Raw genomic sequence first — 22570 nt, 5'->3', positions numbered from 1 at the left:
GCCTTATCATTAGTTTGGGGTTATGTTTCTTCTGTTCTTTCTATTAAAGTACAATTGACATTTGAGTGAGGCAAATTTGTAAGGTGCACAGTCTTTTGGCTGGGTTTAGTTTAGCAGCAGAGTCTTTACCCTGTGAACTTGTAGTATCCCTGCAGATTGCCAGCACTGCACAGAAAAAGGAGAAAGAAACAACAGCAGCAATCAAGGCAAACAATATACAGCATTAAAATAAATACCGGGTTCCCAACAGTGATTACCATGAAAATAGGAATGGAGGGTTTACCAATTGTTAGCAAAAAACAATAAATAGCCACGAACCAAATCTGGTAGTTAAATGCACAGCAGATGTCAACTGTGTCATCCACAGCACTAATAACTGCAACAACATGAGTGGGTGGGGTGGAGTAACATAGACCTAATAGTTCTAACAGATGATAAAATGAAGTTTATTAAGAGAAAAGAAAATGTGATAGGAAGGTAGAAGAGAGTTTAGAGTGTTCAAAATATGAACAGAGATAATGCAAAAGAGATGTATTTGGTTATAGAGAAGGAGGAGGGATAATAGAAAAACCAAAGTAAAGGAGAGAGAAATAGGAAATGAGAGAACTCGGGTGTTAGCAGAATAGTGGAGAAACAAAAAACAAGAGAAACAAAAAAACCAAACAAAAATGAAACAGAGTCAAAATAAATAAACCAAAAGCCCTAATCCTTAAAAGACAAGGAAAAATAGCTATTGTAAAAAACAAAACACAAAAAATACTAAAACTGAGAAAGGAAAAGAAATAAATATGTATATACCTACAAACAAATCAACACAGCAAGAACACAAAAAGAAAAAGAGGAAAAAAAAAGGATAAAAGATTATTATTATTTTTAAAAAAATTTTTTTTAGTTGTAGGTGGGCACGGTATCTTTATTTATTTATTTATTTTTTATGTGGTGCTGAGGATCGAACCCAGTGAGTGCCTCACACATGCTAGGCAAGCACTGTACCACTGAGCCACAATCCCAGCTTGGATAAAAGATTCTTAAGGAAAGAACTTTGTCCATTGCCCCATGGTAGTCAAAACAGTTAATAAGGGTGGACGGTCCCTGCTTATGCCTTTCCGTCCTTTCCATTTCTTCTTGGGCTATGTACAGAGAGAGGGAACGCAAGGGCTGAGGGTTGTTAATCCCTTCCTCTTCCTCTTTTTGTGTTGTTCTCTGAGCTGCTAGCTTGAGTGGCCTAAAACTGAAGCTGGTTGAAATGGCTCTCAGCTTCTCTTCTCACCAGTATAAGGTAGGACAGAATGGGAAGTCCTGTTGGTTGGAGTTTTGTCTCGACAGTTTAGACAGATGTGTTCCCAGGGTGGGCTGCTGCAGAGTTCTAAGAGAGAAGTTAAAACAGCTAGGACTTAGATCTATCAGGCTTAACTTTTTTTTTTTTTTTTTAAATTTTTGGCTGGAGTGGTGAGGGAGCCTAGCTCTGGAGAGATTAAATCAACATACCCCAGGGCCAGGCTGATGCCAATGTCTGTAGGGATTCTGGAACTCAAGAGCCTCCCAAGAATTCTACTTGCTCACAAATTCACCCCTCTGTTCTGACCTCCTGACTCTTCAGCAGGTCATGGGAGCCACCAGACTCAAAGGGAAAGTGAGTTGCACTCCCCTGTCTTTCTGGCTTGAATCCCCATAGGTACAATCTGGTGTGTGCTTGTTTCACTCATATTCCAGGTACACCCCAGGCCTCCTGTGAGGTGCTTGCAGGGGCAACATGGCAATGCTTGATGTGATGCAGTGTTGCTCCTGCAGCAACAGCTGCACAGTGGCCGCCTCAAGATGGCTCCCTCCTCAGCTCTCCACTTGCCAGTTGAAAAATGCAGAACACTTTTCAGACACCACTTTGTTTTGCAGCTTGTGGATCCGCTAAGTTCAGGCTGCGTTTCTGATCTAAAGTTTTTTCCATGTCAAATTTGTCTGTTGTGTTTCTCTGTTATCCCTCCCGTCTGCGGTGAACCAGCATCATGGCCAGGGCCACTGTCGATTTGGCTCCAATGTACTTTCTTGTTCCTTGTTCAATGAAACTATATTTCTGAGTCTCCAAGAAACACTGACTGCCTGATACTGAATTCCAGTGAATTTTCCCTCTTACACCCACCTTGCTGAGAAGCAGTCCTCCCACTGCTTGAATCCCAAGCCTGGAGCAAAACATATGGAGTGCTTCAGGATTTCACATGTCATCTTTGTGTAGGGGCTATGCTAATCTTCTCAGTATCATTCCAATTTTAGTATATGTGCTGGTTTGGCCTTTGAGCTCATTTTAAATACTTTCCAACTCTGTCAAAAGAAATGACTATTTCGTATACCTGGCTCAATGTGTAGAGTATTATACAGGAACTTGTAACTTCTGACATGCATTCCTGGTATTCTTTTTCATAATTGTAATATCTCTCTGCTTCAGTTTCCTTGTTGTTTACTATATTGAGTGTTGGGAATATTATGAGGTATATAGGAAATATGATCAATCATTTTCTCATTGGGGAAGGAAAGGAAGGAGAAGAGAACTCATTTCTTGAGGAAATACTTAGAGGAGTTTCCTTATTGGGTTTCATTTAATCTTCTCTGCATCCTTAAAAATTAAATTTGGAATGTATCATTTTACGTAAAAGGATGCTGAAGCCTAGAGATATAAAATGACTTGCCCACGCGTAACAGTGAGTCATTCCTGGCACTAAGATTCCACATCAGATTTGTCTGACTCTGGACACTGTGTCCTGCCCTTGCATCACATTGCCTCCCTTAAAACAAACTAACAAAATTAATCCCGAAGGTGCTCCAACAAAATTTAAAAGTAAAGGAAAATGTTTGTAGGGAGGTGGTGATCAGTGTGATATGGGGTCTTCCATGGCTATTTATTGCCCTGGCAAATTTAAGAAATAGCTTCATCAATGTTTTTAGGGTATGTGCTTTTTATTTAAAAGGCATATATTTATTTTTATCATTTGAGGAATCGATAAGGTATGTAGACAGAAAAGTGGGAATAAAATGATGTAGATTCATTGATTTTATAATTTAGTTTAATTTTAACAATTATCTTGACTGTTGTACAGTTTTGATTTATGTTTTAAAAACTTTCATCTTACATATTATGGAAAATTATGTTTTGTTCAACATATTTTCAGTGCCTGCTATTTTTCAAATCCCATATTAGCCCTTCTATATTTAGATTGGCTGCCATCTCTAAATAGAAGACGCTTTGTGGAAAATTTACTAGTGTGGTAGCAGTTTCCTTTGCAATTCAGAAGAGAGTACTTTTTTTATATCCTCAGAGATGATAAACTTTGGTGACATTGACACTTAACTGAACTCACAAGGCATTGCCGATTTATTAAATTACCATGTGGGACATTCTCTCTCTTTTTTTTTTTAATGTGTGAAAAACTTGCTTCTCCATTTAGGATACTTTCTTTGCTAGTATCAAAGTGTTCTGGAAGTTGAATTAGAAGATCGAGTGTTTGAATTTGACTTTACAGCAAAAGGTGGGAGTTGTTTAGCCAGGCAATTCTAATAAAATATCCCACCCTCAGGAGGGAGTCCCTCTCTGGTGGCTGTAGTGACATCTCTCCTTGCTGGTGGTGGATGAATACTGACAGATTGCCTCACTGCACCTTGCCTTTCCACCTTGCTACTCCTCCCCTTATGGAGTTCAAGGCTAATTACTGTGGCATTTTTCTTTCTTTCTTCTCTTTTCTTTTTTTCTACTGTGGCATTTTTCTGTTGTACTGCTTGGCAGTCCCTGGGAATCTCCTTTGCTGTGTTGTGTTTTGGATTGAATTTCTGAGATCTAGAGCTGCCTATTGTGGTAATCTGCATTTGATTAGCCACCACACCTCCATAACCTTACCCCTGTTTTAGAGATGCTACCTTACATTTAGTTGATTTGTTCCAGGATCAATGTTTACTCTTTTGTACAACGTCAGAGTTGTATTCCTTTGCATACAGGTACTCCACAATTAAGATAAGAGTGTATTCCTTTATATACAAGGTCAAGTTCTGAGAATAGGATTAAAGAGTGTGAGGCAGACCGGACCCAGGATTTCATAGTGTGGAGTAGTTACAACATTGGCCTCTGTGCTTTGCCTTGCTTGTGCTCCTGTTATTCATTTAGTAGTCCAGAAATGTCTTCACCCTCTAAAAATCCTCTAGGAGACTGAGTCCATTAAAGAGTCGCCTTTTTTTTGAGGCTGAGGGAAGACAGGTCCTTTGATATGTTTTGGTCTTGTTTTGATAGATATTCTTCCTCTACTCTGTGGTTGGTGGAAAACCATCTAGCCTCTTGAGTAGTTATTGCTAGTTATTGGTATTAGTAGTTATTGGTATTAGTGGAACATGGATCAGGATTATATTGGTTCTTCTGCTATTTTTTCTTCTACAAAGTGCATGCTGTATTTATACAGTTTTCTTATACACTTATCTGAAATAACACTTCGTCTAAATTGGAATCTAATTCTGATTATTAGCATGTCAATTATCCTTTACTTTAGATTTATTTAGTTATACTTAGTAATTATAAGCCTGTACTCACCTCTTACCATTCATTTAGAATTTGTGTTTTGTTTTTGTGACCCACCTGAGCTACTCTTGATTTGATTTGTGAAGCTGGAGTTATTCAGGTGCTTTGCAAGTTCACTCAAAAATTCTGTTTTAGATGCTGTATATGGGAATAAAAGAAAGAATTATCATGAATTCTGCCCCCAAACAGTTCAAAACAGAGGATACAAGGCTAGGAAAAGAATAAGTTTTGTTATATGTTTAAAATTATTAATAGAAATTGATGTATTTGTATGTGTGTACTACATACATTTAATATGAACTATATTGTACTTACATGAAAATGTTACTGGAAGAGTTTAGCATTTAGGAAAATATCATAGTAAGCTTGATGAATGCTATTAATTTAAGTATCTGAGCTAAAAAGGGACCTTTAAAAATCCTTTTTCCTTTTAACATGAATATAGTTTTACCAATTCTCTGCTGGAAATCAGCGAGAAGGAAGACTTTTATGCCACGGACATTACCCTGAAATCCTTGTGGTGGATGCTACCAGCCTTGAGGTGTTATACTCCTTAGTATCAAAGATATCACCAGACTGGATTAGTTCCATGAGTATTATTCGATCCCATCGGACACAAGGTCAGTGTGTTCCCTTTAGATGTCTGCTTTATGACTTACTGCTTGGTTTACTGTCAAGTTCTATAATTTGTTAAAATTAATAATTTTGATTATATTATGTAAGAAAAAAGAAGAAAATTAAGAAATAATAGCTTTAATAATTTGTGGTCTGTTTCCTGCTTCATAAAGGAGAATTTGATTTAATTAAGATTTAACATGTTACATGTCTTCATTCTATGGGAGGAATCACTAGCTGTGGGCCTTAGCCACATGTGATTTTCTGACGTGGTGGAGGGGTATTGTAACCCTTTTTTTGGGTATGGTGGGAGAAACTGTGACTTCACCTGTATATTTATGGATTGTGGTTTTGTCACTTGCTAAGAGACACAGGAAGTATTTCTGTTTCATATGGAGAAATTGAAAAGGGAGGAGATTAATCAAAGCTCCTGGTAAAGACAAATGAGAAGTTATACTCCATTTATGTATGATGTGTCAAAATGCATTCTGCTGTCATGCATAACTTAGTAGAACAAATAAATATATTTTGAAAAAAGATCCTGTCTGGTACATACTTGATGTAAATATTACTGTCTTTTGTTCATTTGTTTTGAATTAAAAACCTTTCAGTAACAACCTTGAGAGCAAATATAAATTATTTAAGAAAAGAACATTGATAAATGCTGAATGTTGAGTGTATGTTATTTTAAGCCTATTGAGGAGCACTCTTTTTCTCCCAGTGGCTACATAGTTAGGTGTTTTTCTATAGAGATTGACTGTTAGCTCCTACCACCACAGGGACTTTATTTATTGAGTGCTTACAGTATCAGGTATAATATGCTAAACAGTTGTATTTGACCAAGTTTCACAGTACCCCTTGGGGTACTTGCTGTTGTTATTTCTCATATAAATGAGGAGACTGATGAGGTTTAGGGTGGCAGAGTCTTTGCCTAAGAACCCAGAGGTTCTTAGGTCTGGCTGACTGGTGGCCAGACGGACTCCAGATTTGTTACTGTGTTCCGTTGCTTATTATATGAAGGAAGTGTCTTCAACTCTGTGGGAGCTTGCCTTTGCTACCTCTTGAGTGGGCTGGAGTTGATCCATGCACTGTAGCTTGCTGGCTCCCACTCTAGACGATGAATAGTCTCTGCTAAGAATGCCCGAAGCAATGTGGGTTGTGATGTGTAGTGGAGAATTACAGCTATCTTCCTGAGCATAATAGTGAAATGAGATTTGATTTAATATTCCAGGCAATAGGGAACTCAGTTTTTGGATGCTTACCTCCAATCTTAGTTACAATCAATGACTTCTTTAAAAAGGGACTATTTTTGTGACCAAGCAGTTTGCATATTTTGAATTTTTACACTCTATATGCATGTACAACTTTGGTCTAAATGGAATACAATGTAACTTTAATGGAAAATTTTTTGGAGTCCATGCAATTCTAGATGTTATCTGTTTATAATGTTACAAACATGCAGTTTTTAATCAGCAGTTTTCTAGTCTATGGGTATTTCAGAGTTTTAGATATATTGCTGTGTTACAGCTTTACTGTATAGGGGTCATGAATTGTGATCAGTGCATTCCAGTACCTTCTGTTGCCTAGGGAACCACTGCATGTGATATGATGAGGTTTTTTACTTAAAGATACAAACAATTATTTTAGCAAAAGCAGTGACTAACCTTTATTAAGGATTGGTATATACCAATGTTATACCTAAGGTGTATCTTAATTTTGATAACAGCCTATTAGGATAGGCCCTGTGGTTATCCATTTCTATTTGCTTTTAGGTAAGTATACCAAATTTAAGATAGGTTCGTTAAGTTATCCATAGTTCATTGGTTAATTAGTAAAGAAAAAAGCGATTTTGATTTTACCATACATCTCCCTAATTCTGAAGCCTTGTCCTCTCAAAAGTTTACATATATTTACTATGCTGTTGTGACTGGTCCCTGAACTGAGACTTATGTATTGAGGTGACCTCAAAAGGTTTGGGGATTTCACCCCACCAGCACGCACACCATCAGACCTGTAGAGGACATCAGCCAGCAGTCCTTTCAGTTCTGACACTGGCTGGGCATAGCATCGGATCCCATATGTTAAGGGCTCAGATGCAAGACTCCTTCCCTGCCCCAGTTTTGATGCCAGTCACAGGTCCCCAGGTTTTTTACCTGTGCTTTGTGTTGTGATTGACCAGCTACAAATAGGAGATTCCACACCTTCCTCTTCCGGTTCAGTTAATTTCGCTTGAGTGGCTCGAAGAACTTAGGAAAACTCTTATGTTTATTGGCTTATTATTAAGGTTATTACAAAGGGTACAGATGAAGAAATGCATAGGATGAGTAAAGAGAAGGGAGCATGGAACTTCCAGGCCCTCTCAAGGAGTAACACTTTACAGGATTCTCTGTGTGTTCAGCTGTTCCAAAACTCTCTCAACCCTTTCCTTGGGATGTCTATGGGGCAAGACACCTAATGGAATAAAGTCTTGTGATCTACTATCAGCGTAGGTCAGAGAATTTCTTCCTGGCTGCCACCTGCCTTGGGGAAACATAATCTATTTGGTCTGCCCTGGGGAGGCAGTAAGAGCCAGGAGCCATGGATGACAACCATATAGTGTCACACATGTTTTTCTTTTGATCACAGCCTGTGGGTACTGTGCAGAAAAGTGACTGGAAGGCAGGCCAGTAGTAGAGGAAGGGGGAAGAATATGAGTGCCTTGCTTATCTGTGATAGCTAAATGAAAGTTGTGAATTTTGAATAATAAAATTTCTTTGTTAATCTATTAATCAAGAACAGTTGATATCATTAAAAACTTGGTGATTGGAAATACAAAATTAAGTAACTAGAAACAATTTTCCTCGAATTATGAATTGTTGGTGATTTTTAATTAACCTATGTTTCAAAAGCTTATTTCTATTTCATGAAAGAGAATTATGTTTTTCTGCCAATTATGAAACTGCTATTGTTAATTTCATTAAAACAAACTGTTTTAACATTTAGAGAGAAAGCATGCTATGTTTGTAACCCGGATTTCTTGTCGCTTCTTGATTTAGAGGACACTGTGGTCGCACTTTCAGTGACAGGCATCTTGAAGGTGTGGATCGTCACCTCTGAAATAAGTGGCATGCAGGTGAGACAAGCGAGACTGGGATTGGTTTCTCTGGTCTTATTCTGACATCTAAAGTTTCAGTGGACACACTCCTTCCTTCCCTCCTTTTTTTAAAAGGGAAGGAAAAGGCTATTTCTTTTTTGTGGTTCTAGGGACATAGTATAAAAGATCTCTAGGGTGCTGCATGTGTGAGTGAATTATTTCTTTCTCTTTGCTGATGACATCTGCACCACCAAGATTAGGAAATAGAGAAACATATTGCACAGAACGTGAAGTAGAGGAATAGAAGAGGTAGAGTTTTCCTCTGTGGCTTTTGCTTAAATTAAGTTAAAAGGTAGTTTGCTTGAGGGAAAAGATAAAGCAATGCACTGTGAAAAGTACATGAAGTCAATTTTAGTCTCTGTCTCAGTATGATGGGCATGGATTCTTAGTTCTTTTTCTTTTCTTCTCTCTCTCTCTCTCTCTCTCTCTCTCTCTCTTTTATCATAAGAAGGGCAGGTTCTGACAGTATTGATGCTATTCCCTGGAGCTAGGAAAATTTTAGGCATGGGAGATCCTAGAAGAACTGATTGGTTTTTTTTTTTTGTCTCTCTCCTCCCTTCCTCCCTCTCTTCCTTCCCTAAAACACATATACTTACAGAAATTAGGATCAAGGCAAAATTTTATCATCTGCCTTTGCTAGAGTGATGACACACTGTCTCATCAGGACACAAATCCTGGGTAGCTTTGTAGCCAAGATGTTTGTGCCCAGCTGTGTTTCAGAGTATATTTTTGCTGTTTTTTAATTACCTTTCTCCTAACTGCAGGGCTAAAATGATGAACGTATCAAGCAATGCCTTTATTTTATGTTGGTGTCTTTAGCGTTGGGTGATAATTTTAACTGACAACAAAACTATTCCTGAAGTTTTACAAATGTTTTTCTTTTCAGGATACTGAGCCAATATTTGAGGAGGAATCCAAACCAATTTATTGTCAGAATTGTCAAAGCATCTCTTTTTGTGCATTCACGCAAAGGTCACTTTTGGTTGTGTGCTCCAAATATTGGAGGGTAAGATGACTACATAAGTAAGAAACTCTATTTTTATCTTTTAAGATATTGGTTTATCAGACTTACAGAGATAGTCATAAAGAGTTGCTTGGTGAAAGACTTCTTTAGAATTTATGTCTGGTTTGATTTTTTTTTTTTTTTTTTTGGGTACTGGGGATTGAACCCACATGTACTTAACTACTGATCTACACCCCCAGCCCTTTTAAAATATTTTATTTAGAGACAGGGTCTTGCTGACTTGCTTAGGACCTCGCTAACTTGCTGAGGCTGGCTTTGAACTTGCAGTCAGTCCTCCTGCCTCAGCTTCCTAAGCCTGTGGGCTTAGAGGTATGCGTCACTGTGCCTGGCTTGGTTTGATACTTTTGAGAAATACTTGGGACTTGGCTTTAGTTGTATTGTTTTGTTTTCATTCATGGAATAATTCGGTTAGTGATTTTATTGATCTTAATTCCTACATTTTGCTACTATTTTAGTTATTGTCTCATCTATACATAAAAGCAGTATGAGCACATGTTCTTCAGGACATATATTTCTTTGTAGGGTGTTGTTAGACCCAAAAGCCATTTTTTTTTTTTTCCTGGCTTCTTGGAGTTGTGAAGGTCTTCTTCCAGCACCTCAGAGTTAATGATGGAGGGAGTATATTATTTCCATGTTTCCAGAATTTAATATTTCTGTAATAGAAAAGTGGTCATCAACATGTTTTGAGAACTTTTTTCTTGTGTAGCACTTTTTTGAAAGCTTTCTGTGTATTTTTTCTTTTAATCCTCAGAACTCTCTAAGGGTATGCGTATTAGGTAAGTTATTTAGTCCTGCTTAATAAATTACTCTAGAATGTAGCATATTAGAATAACACAAAAGCATTATAACCCATCTTATCATGGGTTAGTAATAAACCATCTTATTAGTAATGAAAGAACTATGCAAGAGGATAAAGTGAAAAGCGAGTCTGCTTCATACCCTTTCCCTGGTGCTTCCTTTCCCCTCTCCAGAGGCAATATCTAGTAGCAGTTTCTTTTGTGACTATTATAAGCATTTTATAATTAAATGAAACAGACACTTTTCTTTTTAAAAATGCATACATAAGTGAAAAGGCAACACACATGAGAGAAGATAGAGCATTCGCGTATGATGAAGAACTTATTCAGTATTTATAGAAAGCCCGGTCCTACAAATCAAGAAGAAAAACACAGACAACCTCGCAGGAAAATAGACAAAATATTTCGCCAAAGAGGAAAGCCAGATGGCCAGTAAATGTATAGAAAGGTGTTCAGCTTCATTAACATCAGAGAAATTATGTATTATTACAGACACTGAGATGGTACAACAATATGCCAGAATGATATTTTTAGATATTTATTTCCATAAAGAAGTTTTTCATTTTAATATCGTCCAATATCATCTTTTATGGTTTCTAGAACAATTGTGACATGTTTTTAAAGGGCTTACTATAAGTTGAGATTAAAAAATACTCAATTTACTTAATATTCTTATGGATTTACTTTACAGACATCTGATTCTTTTATCTTGAAATTATTTTGTATAAATGGTGATATATAAATACAACTCTATTTTCATTGCAGAAGGATGCCCTATTCCTGATGCCATATGTTGAACAATCCATTTACTTTTCCATTGTGCCTTGAAAATATGCCATTTTGCATGTTCCTAGACTGCTTAATTTGTCCATGCATTCATGCACCAATACAGTGCTGTATTATTTTAACTTTTATAGCTATATCGTTTGTTTTAATAGATCATAGCGCTGGAAGGCGGGTCTCCCTTCATTATTTTTTTTGGATTCTTCTTGGCTATTATTGTATTCCTAATGTTATATACTCATAAAAACTATTGCAAATCATTGGAATTCAGCTAGGTTTATTCTAATTTCACGGGTTTGCACAGCCAACCTCTTATTATTATTTTTTTTTTTTAAGAGAAAAGTAAAACCTCTGGGCCATCAAGGTGTGAGGAATTTTCATTTCTCCTGGGAAAGATTTGTAACAAAACAAAATGTACTTTCATTAAATATTGAAAGTGGTGGAAAGAATGATGCTGCTAGGAATCATAAGACCAGGGTTTTTAGTCTTAGCTATTTCATTTATTGGAACTGTGACCTTGAGTAAGTGATGTTACCCTTATTTGTGTCAGTAAACTGAGGTAGCAATAGTTGCTTGCATTTCTCCTGCAGTGATTTGAAGGGAAATTACCCTTGTAAAGGCACTTTGTAAAGTCTGATGTGCCTTATTTTACTGATGGAAGGCAGTGTAAAGTCAGTAACCTCTGTTGCTGGTGAAATTATAGTGACTTGATTTTACATGTAAGATTTACTAAATAAGCTGGGTGTGGTGGCACACACCTATAATCCCAGTGACTCTGGAGAGAGGCCGAGGAAGGAGGATTTTGAGTTCAAAGCCTGCCTCAGCAGTTTAGCAAGGTCCTAAGCATCTCAGCGAGACTCTGTCTCTAAATAAAATATAAAAAAGGTCTGGGACGGTAGCTTAGTGGTTAAGTGCCTCTGGGTTCAATTCCCAGTGCAAACAAACAAACAAACAACCAAAAAACCCAATTTACTAAATAATGAAATGGAGTATGTTGACTTATATTTATAATATTTTAGAACATTGGTAATCTAAGTTAAACAAGGAAATGCTCCAGTGTCAGAGTTGTGGTTAGAAATGTTACCAGAAATACGCTAAAACAGGAGCCAGAGGCTGCATTGCAAAGGGTCCTCCCTACAACTTGCTGTTCTTTATGGAAAGGTAAGGGTTCCTGTTCCTGTGTAGAGAACACCCCTGCTCTATGGGTCCTGCTCTATTGCCTGATGGCCTAGAAGCTGCACACAGCTGGAAGCCAACTTGTTTTTTTCCCTCTTAAAGGTGACCCAGCCACAGAGGGCTCACTGACAAGATGTCTTCATCTGAGTTATCAAACTTGAAAGGCCTGAGTTTACTAAACATATTTATAGAAGTTTGTTAGTACTTTTTGAAATGTTGCTGTATCTTAGCTATATCTTACTTAAATCATCAGAACATGGACTAGATGGTGAATTTCTTGTTCCTTGTAGGTATTTGATGCTGGAGATTATTCCCTGTTGTGTTCAGGTCCTAGTGAAAATGGACAGACTTGGACTGGAGGGGACTTTGTATCAGCAGATAAAGTAATCATTTGGACTGAAAATGGGCAAAGTTATATTTACAAACTACCTGCCAGGTATGCAGTAAATAAGAGGTTAGGATTTTAATCAAAGTAAAAGATCAGAATTTGGGGTGTAACTGGAAAGTATGAAAACATATTTAGTATAATATTTAATTTAGGCCCAAAACTTTAGAGCTTTTTAAGTTAGATTTTTAATCCTGATTTAACTTTGGAGTATAAAAATTACGTGGATTTTTTTATTTGAAGAAGGATATTTTTATTATTTATTTATTTATTTAATTTTGTGCCGAGGATTGAACCCAGAGATGCTTTACCACTGAGTTACACTCCAGCCCTTTTTATTTTTATTTTGAGACAAGGTCTTGTTAAGTTGCTGACAGTCTCACTAAATTGCTGAGGCTGGCCTCAAACTTGCAATGCCTTTGCCTCAACTTCTCAAGTCACGGGGATTACAGGTGTGTACCACTGTGCCCAGCTTGAAGGAGGATATTTTTGTAATGTTAATTTAAAAAATCTCTTTTTTGTTCATTGTTTAAAAAGAAAGAAAAACCCTTGTTATCATATGTAATGATAAAATAGCTAATGTCAGTATTTTAAGTGAATATTGTTCTTTTTCCAATTTTCAGTTGCCTTCCAGCTAGTGATTCATTCCGCAGTGATGTGGGGAAAGCAGTTGAAAATTTAATTCCTCCTGTACAACATAGCCTCTTGGATCGAAAAGATAAAGAGGTAAAATTCTTCAGGTATCATTTATAATTGATGGTTATATTGCAAAATTTTTACAGCTGTATTTTGGTAGCTAAGCATTTGAAAGATTTTTTTTTTAATACAGTATCTTTATTTTATTTATTTATTTTTTGTATGAGGTGCTGAGGATTGAACCCAGTACCTCACTGCATGCGAGGCAAGTGTTCAACCACTGAGCCACAGCCCTGGCCCTGAAAGATTTAATATAATTCAAGGCACTGTGTTAAATATTATAAAACATTTTGATATGGTTAGTTACAAGCACATTCAAAATTTGCTTATTTTACAATACATAATGTGTCTATAAAATAGCATTCACTTTTCTCTAAGTGCATATGATCTTATGCTGATTACATATTGAAACTGAGCTTTTGATAAAATTCAGATATATATTTATTTTACATTCTCATACAGTTAAAACACATGCTCAGAAGAGATATACTGACTATCTACAGAGGTCTAAGGTGTTTTGAGAACTCTGTTACTCTGATGCTGAAGGTGTCTCTACACTGGTTTTAACAAATATAATTGATTAGTGTAGTTGTTAGTGTACTATGCAAATTTAATGTGCAGGTAATAAAATATTGTGTCTATTGTTTGAATAAATATTGTGTAATGATTATAAATAAATATTTAGTTTTATCTCTTTGATATATATTGGTAGTTTCATTTTATAATTTTAAAAGGGCAAAGGTCCTTATGTAATGATTCTGATTAATAACAGTTCATCACTTGACCAGACATTGCAGTGCCTCCCCAAAGCCATGTAAAGATTTAACTCATTAGGTATCAGACATAAAGAATAAAATATTTTTTTTCTCCGTAAAAATAAAAGCTTATTGTATTTTCTAAAATCCTGCTTAATTTTATCCATTAGCAGTTGAAATACAGTAGCTTTTAGTACTAGATTTTTGACTCTGTTCTGTGTGCAGTAAGAAAGAAACTGGTTTTGGAATTAAAGTTTTCTGTGATGATGTTCTGGGTCTCCACAATTCATGGTTCTGAAGAGTATGTTCAATCTTTATGTGGTGGGGTAGTGAGGGGTAGGGAATTGTTTTTGTTTTTCAGGAATATTTTGGATATACAGAATGTATACACATAAGCACAATTAAAATACTCTATATCCTATCCATTCTTCACATAACATAAACTTCTGCTTACTGCTCTCTAACCTAGTTAGACAGTCACTACCAGTTAAATAAAGGGGTAGTGACTTGAATAAAAAATGCTGCACAAAACAAAACAACATATCATTTTTCTTTAAATATCAGTTCCCTAATACATTTTAAAATCAAATATATATTGTGTGGTACGAGAGGTGCATATGTTGAAATATGGCATATGAGTATTTTTGCTGTTGTAGCAACTTTTTCAGTATGTAGTTTTCAATTAAAATTCTCAATATTTAAGGAAAGTCAAATAATTGATTATGCTTACTATATCTAGTTTGTATAAGTTAGTGCTTTTTATGAAACAACTAATACCAAATACAGTAACTAGATTATTTGTTAACTGTAATTGTCAAAATGGAAGTGTATTTCTTACTGCTCTTCAGGCTAAGATTCTATTCATGAATGTTCCAGTATTTGTAAATGAATACTCCAAATTTTAATTTAGTATTTAATTACTTATAAATAAGTGATTCACTAAAGACATAAAATCGTATGCTGAAAATTTGTTTGAAAAAGGAAAATATACATATGACCCAGTGAATGGTTTTTGTTCCTAGTAGTCTGTAGCTAACATTTCAGGCTAGGTTCAGATTAATTATGTTAATATGACTCAGGTAAAATTACACTGCTTGTTGAAAAAATATACTCATTGAAAAAAATGGGGACCCATAGTTACACAAGACTGATGCTTTAATGTCATTCTTATTTTTGGTGACTTATCAGGAGTGAGCAAAAAAGGCAGGATTAGTGAGCTTTCTTATTGACTTTTTAAGTAGAGACTTTTCTTTTTGGTAGAGTGGCATACCTCTGTATTAATTATTTAATAACAGGCAATTAGACAAACTGACTTATTGTGACTAGTAACCGTATTTTATAAAATAAAGAGTATAATTATTTATTGTAGAGAAAGACTGTATAGTTTGTTTCCTTGAACATTTATTTTATCCTGATTTGAATATTGGTCGACATGCATATTAATGCTACAAAATTATATTAAAATACTGTTAAATAATCATGCTGCTGATACTTTTTTATCTTGTGTACTTAGGCAAGGTATTTAACATCTTTATTTGAAAAAAGGGTAATGTGTGAAATATTTTGATTAAAGATATTTGAATGATTTTTTGGCAGCTGCTAATTTGTCCTCCTGTTACTCGGTTCTTCTATGGATGCAAGGAATATTTCCATAAACTATTAATTCAGGGTGATTCCTCTGGAAGATTAAATATTTGGAACATATCAGACACTCCTGATAAACAGGAAGGTGACGAAGGTAATAGTAGCAATTTCTTCATTCTCTTAATTTAGCATGTTAAATCTTAAGCACTAAGAAATAAATTCAGAATGTTCATATATAATTTTCTTGTAAGAATTATATTTGGTGAATGTGATCTTTATTGGTATATTATAGAATCAACTAATGATGTAATTTTTTAAACATGCATAAATATTTTTCTTTTATACAAAATTAAATCTCTACAGGGCTGAAAATGACAACCTCTATCAGCTTGCAAGAGGCCTTTGATAAACTGAATCCTTGTCCTGCTGGAATTATAGATCAGCTGAGTGTGATTCCTAATAGTAATGAGCCTCTGAAAGTGACTGCAAGTGTGTACATACCAGCACATGGACGGCTTGTTTGCGGCCGTGAGGATGGAAGCATAATTATTGTACCTGCCACACAGACTGCCATAGTACAGCTGTTGCAAGGGGAACACATGCTCAGAAGAGGTATACTGACCATCTACAGAGGTCTAAAGTGTTTTGAGAACTCTGTTACTCTGATGCTGAAAGTGTCTCTACACTGGTTTTAACAAATATAATTGATTAGTGAAGTTGTTATAGTGTACTATGTAAATTTAATGTGCAGGTAATAAAATATTGTGTCTGTTGTTTGAATAAATATGGTGTAATGATTATAAATAAATATTCAGTTTTATCTCTTTGATATATATTGGTAGTTTCATTATTTATTTATATGGATTACCAACTATATTATCTGTAATAATGTAATCTTCTAGAATAGTGCTGTCCAGTGGAAACCTAACGTAAACTATATATTTAATTTGCTAATAGTCATGTTAAAAAGTAAAATGAAACAGATGAAATTAACTATAATATTGTATTTTATGTAACCCAATATAGCAAAACTATCAGTTCAACTCGTAATCTGATATGAAAATTATTATTGAACTATTTAAAATTATTTCCTGAATTATTTTAAATTATTTTTGTGCTAATTGTTTAAAATCTCCTCTCTGTTTGATAGTCATAGACGTATGAACCAAAACTAGCCCCATTTTAGGGGTTCAGTAATCTCATGTAGTCACTGAATTTGGACAGACCAGTTTTATATGATAAAATTGGAACCTTTTTATGTGATAAGATTTATAGCTCTTCTGACATTTCATGTTTACTTTCACTTGTTGAAACTTTCTAAGACTTTAATTTTTGCATTTTAAATCCAAAACCTCATTCACAGGTTGGCCACCTCACAGAACACTCCGTGGTCATCGGAACAAAGTCACATGTTTGCTATATCCTCATCAGGTCTCAGCTCGCTATGATCAAAGATACCTGATATCTGGAGGTGTGGATTTTTCGGTCATAATTTGGGACATATTTTCTGGAGAAATGAAACATATCTTCTGTGTTCATGGTGGTGAGATTACTCAACTTCTAGTTCCACCTGAAAACTGTAGTGTAAGTTGGTTTTTGTATTGATATCCTTGCATGGAGCCCTCTATATATTCTCATTTGACTTTTGTTGTAGGTGACTGGGTTTAGACATACAGCCTATGATATGGAACCTTCGTATGTATAAAAAAATATGATGCCATTCACTTACATTTAGAAGCATACAAATTGATTCCGTATACTTATACATGTGTAAGTAGTACAGGTGTTAAAATTGAATTGGAAAGATAAGTGCCAAATTGAGATACTGGTTTGATTTCGGGAGTGAATGGAATCAGTATGGACGAGAACAAAAAATAACTCCTGGAAGGGTCATGTTTATTTACTTTTAGTTAGTATGTATTTAATATTTCTTTCACATTAATAACTAAATTATCAGAGCTGTTTTTATATTGTTGGAACGACTTAGAACAGGATTTTTGAAAGAAAGTATTTTAAAATAAATTATTTAGTACTAAAATTATGCTTATGTATGGAGCATATTGGCTAAGTTATTTAATACATTAGCTAAAAAATGATAACTTTTCATTTAGTGTGTTTACATTTTTACTGTCCCATACAGTCCAAAAATATCCAGAAGGGGGCAGCATAGATTTGTGAAAACAGAATGTCAGGCATCTGTCCTAAGTATTAGATTGTGCTTTCATTTAACAATATTAGATTCCTAGATCTAGAGACAGGTGTGATAATATAAATGGTTTATTTGGTTAAGTGTATGCTAGCATGACTAAGTTTCACAACCAGTAAGAGCAATTAACAAATTAATTTTTCTTTTTAATAATTGTGCTTTTAGTCTGAAGAAATATTGAATACTTTTGCTCGAATTAGCTCTGATCTCACATTTTTGAGTCTGGGGTTTTCTTATTAACTTGTATTCTACATTTCAAAAGCAATGTCTATAATTATACCATAGTCTCTGAAGCCAAGCAGAATAAACTCTGTTAATACAAATTAAACAAAAGCAGGAAACAGCTATAATTATTTTTCTAAAATATAATTTTTTTCTCTTAACACTTAATGATCTTAGATTTGGAGAGCATTTACATTTGTTTTTATTGTACTAGCAACATCTTTTTGAAATTAATTTCATTAAAAAAATTAAGAAATACATAGTAACAGAAAATACAGGCATTTTAAAAAGATGATTTGGTTATTCTTCAGTGTCACTAAGTAAATTATGAGATCATTATTTTTAGTGATATTCTGTAACCTATTTAATTTTACTGGACATTTCAGAATGTTGCTTTTTAAAACTGTTTTCTTTCCTACCAGTGTGGGGGCAAGAATTACTGTAGCTAAGTATTTTTGTAGTTCCAGAATAGTTTCTTTGGATAAATTCTTAAGTTTGAAATTGATATAAAAGAAGAACATATTGATATAAAAGAGAGTACTTGCCTAGCATGTGTGAGGCACTAGGTTCGATCCATAGTACCACATAAAAACAAATAAATAAAATAAAGGTATTGTGTCCATCTACAACTAAAAAAGTTAAAAAAAGAGAAGAGCATGTTAATTTTTAAAGGTATTGAATAAATATTATGAAATTGCCTTCAAAAGATTAGAAATAATTTTGTGTAGCTACCATTGTACTTTCATAATTCTCTATCCTGTTTATAATCTTCCAAACTTTACTAATTTTCTAGACTTGTAGGTAGCTATATATAGAATGTAAGTAAGTATAGTTCTCATCTTATTTGGAAATCACAGAAGTATTAAGATAGCAATACTATATTGGTTGTGCATTCTGATTAGTTTATATTCTTTATAATTTTATGTTTCCAGGATTTAAGCTACTATCAAAAACTAATGTATTCAAGATGAAAATTACTTTCCTGCTATATTATCTCTATGTTAAAATTTTATGATGCATCCTTTCTTATGTAGTAAGCTGAAAAAAAACTCAGTAGTGTGCCAAGGGACTGTCGGTGAAGGTCCTTTTTGTAGTAATGAGAAAGATGCATTCTTATTCTGGCCATGCTGATATTGTACAACATTTAAGAAATTTTAGAAATTCCTCTATTTGGGGAGGGTTTGTTTAGTTCTTACATTTGGATCTTATTATCTTTGGTAGTAAAATTCCATTGGGTATGAAATTTATTTTTTAGTAACAAGTGATTTGGTGTTAAATATTGCAAATAAAGTAGTTGCTTAAAGTTTATGTTTTAGTTTAGGGTGAAAGTATGACACAAAACAAAGGCTAATTTTTCTTGAGAACTTAATAATATGGCATTTTTCAACAGAAAGTGTAATTTCTTTTAAAATGGCAAAAAAATTGTTAGTTAAAAGAAATTTTTTTCTAAGAATATTGTTCAGTTAGGTGCAACAACATAGTTTTGATTAGGATCAGGGATATCCTCATGGGTAAGCTAGTCTGTATTTGATAGAGTTTAGTCTATGAGTGACCCAGACTAGCACATAGGTGATTATTATGCAGCATGATTAATATTATGAAAAAGTGTTTTTCAGGGCCTTTTGGGAATAAATAGAAGGTTCACTTTGGAGATCAGCTTTGGATGGTTTTGGAAGACTTCCAAGAAGGGCAATATCTATTGTATTTGGGGATATTAATTTTGTGGGTGTATATAAAATTATACATGGTTTATGAACAACCTCTGTTTGCAGAGGCACTTAGTTTTATGTATATTCTGTAAAGGGATACTTGATGAGTTTTTCTGACTAACATCTGATAGATCTGTCTATAATAGATAAAGGCTTGCTTTTAGGCAAATGCTGGCAGGAATTTGACATATATACATTACTTTGAAAATAGCAGCTACGAGATCAGAGTAAAGGTTTTATATGTCTTGCAGACTAGCAGTATATGAGTATTAGGACATTTTATTTCATCCTACTGAGGAAGGATGTTTGAAAGAAAAAAGTTAAGATAATAAAATATGAAACTGTATTGAAAGGTGAAATATTTAAATTTGTCTAAAGAAAGACTTGACAAGTTAGGAAAGTAAAAAGAAAGTGGAATGATACAAAGTCAGAAAGAAAGAATGTATATTAGTACTAACAAGCATAGTTTTTATGATTGTTTTGAGTTATTATGAATGGTTTCTTTAGCCACTGGTAAAGACTTTCAAAATAAGTTGGAGAAGGGCTGGGGTTGTAGCTAGGTGGCAGAGTGGTTGCCTAGCACACGTGAGGCACTGGGGTAGATCCTCAGCACCACATAAAAATAAATAAATAAAATAAAGGTATTAAAAAAAAGAAGTTGGAGAAAACATTCTGCTATTAATCTATGGACACGGAAATAACAGGGCTCCTGGTTAGTCAGGCTAGTGAAAAGGAACCCTTTAGAATCAGATAGACCTGGGTTTGTGTCTTCATCTTGATCAGTAAGTTACTTATCGTCTTTGAGCTATAGCACCAGTTTTGGTGAAGGGTTTTTTCATATTTACAAATAAAGCCTCCTATAATGGGAACTCAGTAAATCATTACTATTGTTATTATTTGTTTTTTGATTTGACTACATTCTTGTTTGGATGATAAAGGCCTGAATCTGGGCAGTATGTTCATTCATTTTCAGTTCCAGAATGACTTAATCATAGATGTGCTTTGTTCTTATGTCAGGAGCTGCTATTCATTTCCTTGTTTCCCAACTATGGCCAGTTGGTTTTAGAAAGTGTTTTAGAGCTGGATCTCTTTTCTCTATCAGTCTGACTTTGAATCTTTTTTGGGGAGAAGGGGGATTTAATATTATTAAAAATTAATATACATTTTAATTGACACATAATAATTGTAATTTTCTGGGTACAATGTGGCATTTCAATAATTTTGTATCTTATTATCACATGAAATAAAAAGTTTTGGGGGCTGGGGTTATGGCTCAGCGGCAGAGTGCTCGCCTCGCATGTGCAATGTCCTGGGTTCAATCCTCAGCACCACATATAAATAAATAGTTATTGTGTTCAACTACAAATATAAAAATAAATGTTTTAATTAAAAAAAGAAATAAAAATTTTAAGTTAACAAGAGACAACAACTGGATAAAAGGATTTTACTCTCTCTTAATTCCTTGGAAACTATATTGCCAAGTACTGTGTCTTTCTGCTCATTTCCTGAAAATTGGAGTTTTTAGCTGTCTGAGAGGCCCAGACTAGCTCATTTCCTCTGTACGTTTGTGGGTGGGTTTTAGAGGGGCAAGCCTTTGCCAGTATGACCCCAGATGATGAATGGGGTGTTTGACTTCACGTGTTTTTTTTCCTTAAGGCATAAATTACTTGCTTAATTATGGACTCTAAAGGTTAAGTTTCACTCTATTCTTTGATATAGCTTTAAAAAATAAGCAGACATTCTTTCAAAACAAAGAGATACTTTAGCATATATGTTCTGTTATTTACTACTGGAAAGAGACACATGGGTCCTTTCAGTGTCTCAAGTACTAACAATGAGGTCAGTATCTGTTTCCATGAGAAAGGAAAGCAAAGGTTTTCCATGGTTCAAGGAGAGTTATGTAAGTTCAGTGTTTATTTCTTGTAAGGAAGCAGGTATAATGATAAATAGGTTAAGGTAAGGCAAGCAGATTTTAAATGGCTAGGAATGATATAGTACTATTCATGTTCTAAGTTGAGGAAGCAGAAAGTAGAGGACAGTCCCAACACACAGCCCTCTGGAATCTAAATGCACTTTTTTCCAAGAACTAAAGCCCTGTGTCTTGGAAGGTGATGATTCCTGCCATGTGTCAGGTCAAGGTTCTGGGACCAGGCAGATAAGAGACATTTGACTGGTGTGCAGAGTGAAAACGGACAAAACTTTTGAACTGCTTAAAAATAAAAACCTTAGAATATGTTCAGAGTCTGTAGATTTGGCCATCTTGTCCTTAAAACCCATAAATATATAATTTGAAATTAAAGATAGCATTTTTACATTTTAAGGTGTGAACTGAAAAGTAATAAAGTTCAGTAGAAAAAAAAACATATAAAGAAATACTCAGAAAACAGTGGAAGGAATTTATTAAGTTGTTGGAATGAGTATTTTCATTGACTTATTATTAAAAATGTTATAAATTCATTAACCTAATGTTAAGATAATATGCAAGTGGTATTGGTGAATATGATGATGGAATTATTCAGATTAAATTAAAGCAGATATTAATATAAGAAGAAAATATTGAAAAGGGAAAGTAATGTTTTTGAAGAATTATGGATGGTTTAGGTAGATACCTAAATGTTGGCAACACTTAACAACTTCTTCATAAAATAAATATAGTTATATTTTGAAAGAATTTATTGTATATAATGACAAAATGATGATGGAAGTCATATTAACTGCTATCATATTTTGTATTCATGATGTGTTAGTCACTATGCTAGATTGTTTCTGTACATTATCACACAGCAGTTCTACAAGATATGATTCTTGTTGTTAACCACATTATACAAAGAAATGGGGCTCAGAGAAATTAAATAACACGTTTAAGTCACACAGATAGCAAGTGACAGGGATGGAATTTGATCCTCAGTAGTCTGACTTGATGACCTGTACTG

General features: G+C 34.6%; 1 protein-coding gene and 1 non-coding gene across 5 annotated transcripts in view; one reads left to right on the top strand and one right to left on the bottom strand.

Moving 5' to 3' along the window:
* Positions 1–22570, top strand: part of Wdr7 (WD repeat domain 7) — a 334029-nt gene that overhangs the window by 39221 nt on the left and 272238 nt on the right. For all 4 annotated transcript variants that reach the window (XM_015482357.2, XM_048806161.1, XM_048806162.1 and 1 more), the window contains exons 5-12: positions 4998–5172; positions 8203–8279; positions 9187–9306; positions 12371–12516; positions 13089–13191; positions 15513–15654; positions 15864–16112; positions 16864–17084. In XM_015482357.2, coding sequence (XP_015337843.1) covers positions 4998–5172; positions 8203–8279; positions 9187–9306; positions 12371–12516; positions 13089–13191; positions 15513–15654; positions 15864–16112; positions 16864–17084 — 1233 coding nt within the window. The remainder of the gene's footprint in view (positions 1–4997; positions 5173–8202; positions 8280–9186; positions 9307–12370; positions 12517–13088; positions 13192–15512; positions 15655–15863; positions 16113–16863; positions 17085–22570) is intronic.
* LOC125617805 lies at positions 2186–2296 on the bottom strand. Its single transcript, XR_007348919.1, has one exon. It is a non-coding gene; the product is annotated as a U6 spliceosomal RNA (small nuclear RNA).

This window comes from Marmota marmota, unplaced genomic scaffold (assembly GCF_001458135.2).
Source record: "Marmota marmota marmota unplaced genomic scaffold, marMar, whole genome shotgun sequence".
Taxonomy (NCBI): domain Eukaryota; kingdom Metazoa; phylum Chordata; class Mammalia; order Rodentia; family Sciuridae; genus Marmota; species Marmota marmota.
Note: the sequence above shows the minus strand (reverse complement) of the source record. Positions and strands in the feature narration are given on the sequence as shown.